The sequence below is a fragment of the Pediculus humanus genome, genomic scaffold (genome assembly GCF_000006295.1).
Source record: "Pediculus humanus corporis 1103172107360 genomic scaffold, whole genome shotgun sequence".
Lineage (NCBI taxonomy): Eukaryota > Metazoa > Arthropoda > Insecta > Psocodea > Pediculidae > Pediculus > Pediculus humanus.
This window is the reverse complement of record NW_002986991.1, coordinates 163,099-168,895: the sequence shown is the minus strand read 5'-3', so window position 1 is coordinate 168,895 and position 5,797 is coordinate 163,099. Positions and strand designations below refer to the sequence as shown.

The window sequence follows — 5,797 nt, the reverse complement described above, 5'->3', positions numbered from 1 at the left end:
AAAGTCATTAAATAAAAAAAGGAAATGGCCATACAAGTAAATAACATTAAAATGATCAAAATCTTGCAAAAAAAAAAAAAGGAAAAAAGGAGGAAAATTTATTTTTTATTTTTATTTTTTTTTTGCATTCTTGTTTTTTTTTTTTTTTTTTTAAATGTTAACTTGTATAAAAACATCGTTTATAAGTACATAATATATTTATGTTTATAAACATAAACATAATATCAAGCTTGAGGTTAAAATAAAATAAAAAAACTTCGTCCATCGTAATCGTAAAACAAAATCAATAATATTGCCTCGAGTCTGAATAATTTTCTCTCTCTTTAACTTGATTTCATCAGAGTATTTAAACTTGATTTTATAGAGTATTTAAACTTTTAAAAAAAATCCCCCGATAAATGTTTTAGCAAATTTTTATAAGTAATTATCGTGTGTTTTTGTTACCATTTTTTTTTTTTTTGCATCAAAACAAACGACAAACACGCCCTTTTTTTCACAAAATTTCTTTTTATACGTAACGCACACGCACACACACACACGCACAATTTAGTAAAATCAATAAAATTTACTCGTTTTGAATAAATTTATTTAAAAAAAAAAAACAATTTAATTAATCGTCCCGTTTAGAAATTTTAAACTGCTTTTTTTTTAAATTTAAAAAATTTAAAAATTTGACTATAATTATCGGTTTTTAATTTTTTTTTTTATTGGAAATTAATCAATAAATTTAAATTTTTATTGCCCGGAAAAATTATTTTGTTAAAATTTTTTTTTTTGCAAACGAAATTAAATTAACAAAAAAAAAAAGTTCTAATAACAGCCAGCAAGCATTTGTAAAAAAATAAAATCTTTGTTTAATAACAATAATAATATTTTAAGACTAAACGATAATAATAATAATAAAAATATTAAAAATTCCTTTGAAATAAATAAATAATGTGATAAGAATTAATATATATATATATATATTTTTTTCACAACCTTGATGTTGTAATCAACGTGAAAGAAAATCAAAAAAAAAAAAAAAACTTATAATTTAGATTAAAATAAATAATGACCTACCTGAAGGTGTTTTACTACTAATACTATCACCATCACCATCACCATCACCATCACCACCACCGCCATCACCACCACCACCAACACCACCAACACCATCACCATCCAACATTCCAGGTGATAATAAAAGATAAATAAAAAAATTTCATACGTGATAATGATTTGTGAATGTTGCTCCCCGTAAAAAGATCGAAATTTAGATTTGAAAAATAATAACAATAATAATAATAATTTTCGACTTTCGATTCTCGACCTAATAATAATAATAATAATAACAAAAAAAATTTCTCGTTTCTAAGAAGTAATAAAAACTTTTTTCGAAAAAAAGGAAAAATTCTTTTTAAAATTAGATTAACGACAATGATTTTTTTTTTTTAACGATAAAATATTTTTTATTGGCATAGGCGAAAAAAAAAAGGACAATAGAACCGTACCTTAAAAAAAAAACAACTCAAACCTTAAACAGTAAATAAATAAAGGTTTGGCATTTTTGACTTGTAGATTTTTTTTTTTTTTACCGGGAAAAAAAAAGAAAAAAACGACGCCATTTGCATTATTAATTATTAATGATTGTTTTGTATGACGTCACATCAAAGGATCGTCACGTTTTTTTTTTTTTTTTTAATATAAAATATTTGAAATTAATATATAATAATAATAATAATAATAGTCGATGTGAAAAAAAAACAAATCGTCGTTAATATCGTCATTTATGTGGTTGGTTATTGTGATACGTGATTCTAGTGTTGTTGTGGTAAAACTACCTGACCGGTCACATTCACAGTCGGTTGACAATAAGTTTACATAACAAAAAAAATTTTTTTTTTTTTTTTTTTCAACTTTGTAAACAATAATAGACGCTACATGTCAAATAAACAAAGGAAATATGTCTGGGGACATTCTTTTGAATCATTCGTACCTGAAAACGAACCACTTCAGTCTGTATAAAACTTTCTTAGAAGTGAAACCGTTTCGAAATCGATTTCATTTTTTTTTTTTTTTTTTGGCTAGAAACGTTTTTGTTAATTTTTTTAAATAAAATTTTCTTTTTCTCTCTGGAGATATCATGTGGGAAATTATTAATCGTTCTTTTTTAAAAATAATTTTTACGTTATGCGTCGTTGTTGTCGTTTGTTCTCGACGCGTACACGCAACAACGGAAAATAATAACGAAACGAATTTTCAAGAGAAAATCGTGGACGATCATGCCGTCGTGAAAACTTCATCGGAAAATTCTGGTAAAAAATTTGATAAAATGTCGGATACTTTGTCGTCTTCGTTGTCATCGTCATCATTATTATCGGGAAGTGATGGTGAAATGATAGACCTCGCCGGTACGAAAGTTGCTGAAATAATTAAAAATCCGGTTAACGTTGATTTAAATAAATTACCCAGTGAAGTTATCGAGAAAATTGCCGAAGGTGGTGTTACGACAACTCCAAAAATTCCAAAAAATGTGACGTCAGAAACGACAAACAAAACAATTGAAAACGTTTCTGAGGAATCCATAGCGACAACAACTCCAGAAGTTAAACAACAACAACAACCGTCATCATCATCAAACGACACGACCGAAAAAGTTATGGAAACAACAACGTCGTCGTCTACCACCACCACGACCACCACAACCACAACAGCATCGGTCACTTAATTAAATTTTTTTTATTCGAAAAATAATAATAATAATAATAATTACATTCAATGAATTTGCTAAAAAAAAAAAAAATTATGTATTTGTCTATGACGATAATAATGATAATAAATTAAATAACAAATAAAATAATCACGTAACGGTTTTTTTTTATTTTTTTCTTAAAATACCACCAACCAAAACGTGCATAAAATCAACACAATCGAAACAAAAGAAAAAAAAAATACGAAACGTAATAATCAATCAATCACACATTCCAGAATTATTTATTTAATTTTCCATAATTAATTACGAAAATTTTATACCTGGAATAATAAAAAAAAAAATTTACGCAAACAAAAAAAAAAAATTTTTTTTTTTTACCTTGTTTCATTTATTTTTATTATTATATTTAATTGAGTTACGTAAGGTGAGTAAATAATTTTACACAACGATCTATCTAATGCCACGATGAAATTTTTAATTAGTGACGTTTTTTCCCCCCTTTAAAAAACAAAAAAAAAAGTAACGGATTTGTAATGGCATCCATAATATAATTTTGTTGTCCCTTTCGACGTCCATTTTTTTTTTCAAGGTCACAACAAACGTAAAATCTGGAATACGTGTACAAAAAAAAATTTAATTTTTCTTCTCCAAAATAATAATAATAATAATAAACAATTGTGGGGGGGAGAGAGAGAGAGAGAGAGAGGGAAGTTTAAAAAATTAATTTAAAAAAATAATTTTTAATTTTTTTTAAAATTGAAAACTCGCACGTGTAATAAGACGTGCGTGCGTGCGTGCGTGCATACGTGCATGCGTTCGTTCGTTCGCGTGTGTGTTCCAAATGCATCTACATCTTCGAATTTATTTTCATTAAGATAATTATTATTATTATTATTATTATTATTATTATTATTATTTTAAAACTTAAAAAAAATAACAAAATCATAACGTGAGGCTAGGCTACCAAGTTTCCATTTCAAGGTTGGCCATGTTGGCGTTCGTTTGACAAAGGAAAATGAATAATAACGTTTTGTTTGTTAACCGAAAGTGCAAACAACAAACGAAAAATTTTACGTTTGTTTTATTATTATTATTATTATTATTATTATTATTATTTATTACGAATAAATGAGAGATTTGCCGTGACTAAAAAGAATATTTCTCGATGATACCTCGAAGGTATGTAAAAAAAGAGTAAAAAAAGAAGCTTCGAGTTTAAGTTAAAAAAAAATAAAATTTATTTATTTATTTATTTCGAACTAAACGAAAAAGAAAAAGTGTCGTAATGATGATAATAATAATAATAATAATGATAATAATGGCATTTTTATAAAAAAAATTCACATTAAAATGGCTTCCGGCAAATAAATAAACGTGGCCCACCACATACATAAGGTGGGCTAATATTTTTTTTTGGTACGGGTTCGAATATCTTTTTTTTTTTTTAACAGATATATACCTTAAGGCACAATAATTCCTTTCTTAAAAAGGGAAACAAACAACAACAACAAACAAAAATTATAAATTTTTTAAATTCTCCAAACGTAATTCGTTATAGGATTTATATATTTACGTCGTGTCGTTTTTTTTTCTTCTTTTCAAATCCGAAAAATTTTTTTTTTTTTTTTTTTTTTTTTATTCGTCATATTTTTACGTGACGTAATATCAAACGATTTATTTATTTTGACGATTAATAAAAAACTTTTTTTTTTTTTTTTAAAGTTTGGTAAACCTGATTTATTATTATTATTATTATAAAAAAGTCGCTGACGTTCGGTTGTTGTGTTAATTCTTCGAACGTGTTACGACTCGTCTCGTGTTTATTACTTTTTTTTTTTTAAAATAGTTTTTGTCTCGTGAACTGTTAACGATAATTATAACCGTATAAAATGGCGGAGCAATAAATCATTTTAACGGCCATTTTTTTTTATTATTATTTTTTTAACATTTTCCTGTTGAAATTTCCAAAATTGATGAATATTCTTCCATCTTTTATTTTTATTTTAATGGATTTCCATAAATTTTTTTATACGTTCGCTCCTTTCACAAACGAACGTGAAAAAAATTAAAAACTCTCGAACGTTCTTCTCCTCTCTCACTTTTACGAAAAAAAATTGTCGCATAATAATGACAATATTTATTATTATTATTATTATTTATTTATTTTCAAACGCACGCGGCGTTAACGGTTTTTCGTTCCAGTTTAACAAATTATTGATCCAGTGCTTGGAGAGTAATTAAATTTATCGAGTCATCTCGGATTTTCTCTTACGTATATTTATTATTATTATTTTTATTTCGCATCTAAATGTTCAACGAGGCATTATAATAATAATAATAATAATACTAACGGGAAAACAATATTATATAAATATATAATAATATTTGTACTTGTACGAGTGTGTGTCATGCATTAAAAAAAAAACGATTCCTGGAAAAGAAATTATTATTATTTTAAAATTTGAAAAAAATCAAATGTATACCTTATTATCATCATCATCATCATCACCCTCGTCACCTTTTTCAGGTATGACAAAATACTCGTCATTAACATTTGTTTTTATTTTTAAAATAAAAAATAAATAAATAAGACGAACACGCGACATTTTTTTTTGAAATGCATTTCGAGCTGCGGCATCGTGTTAAATCGTTTAACAAATAAATAAAAATGATTTCTTACGCTCTTAAGACAATGAAAACAATAATAATAATAATAATAATTCAAATACAACAATAATAATAATAATGATAATTATATTGTTTAAGGAAACAACAACAGATGTAATGCGTGAAAATTTCACAGGTGCAAAAAAAAAAAAAATTGCTGGAATGTGTGGGGGAGGAAAAATAAAAATTATACGTTTTTTTTTTTCCAGGTGTTATGTGTGTGTATTCTTGTCTCCTTGTCTTTTCCAACCTGTAATTATATAAATACCCCCCTCTCTCTTTCCTTCGTATTTTGCTCTTATTGTTTTTGTAATTTTTTTTTTTTTTTACTTTATAAATAAAATATTAGAACCGTTTATGTATATTCCACATTTTTATGAATCATCATCATCATCATCATCATCATCATTATTATTATTACAATTATTATTATTA

General features: G+C 25.6%; 1 protein-coding gene across 1 annotated transcript; it reads left to right on the top strand.

Annotated features, from left to right (window-relative positions):
- Positions 1–1,923: 1,923 nt before the first annotated feature.
- Positions 1,924–2,710, top strand: Phum_PHUM000900 (uncharacterized protein; the record flags this gene model as incomplete). The annotated part of the gene is made up of 2 exons (XM_002422521.1): positions 1,924–2,001; positions 2,249–2,710. 2 exons carry the CDS (start codon positions 1,924–1,926, stop codon positions 2,708–2,710), a joined length of 540 nt encoding a protein of 179 aa, XP_002422566.1.
- Positions 2,711–5,797: the final 3,087 nt, after the last annotated feature.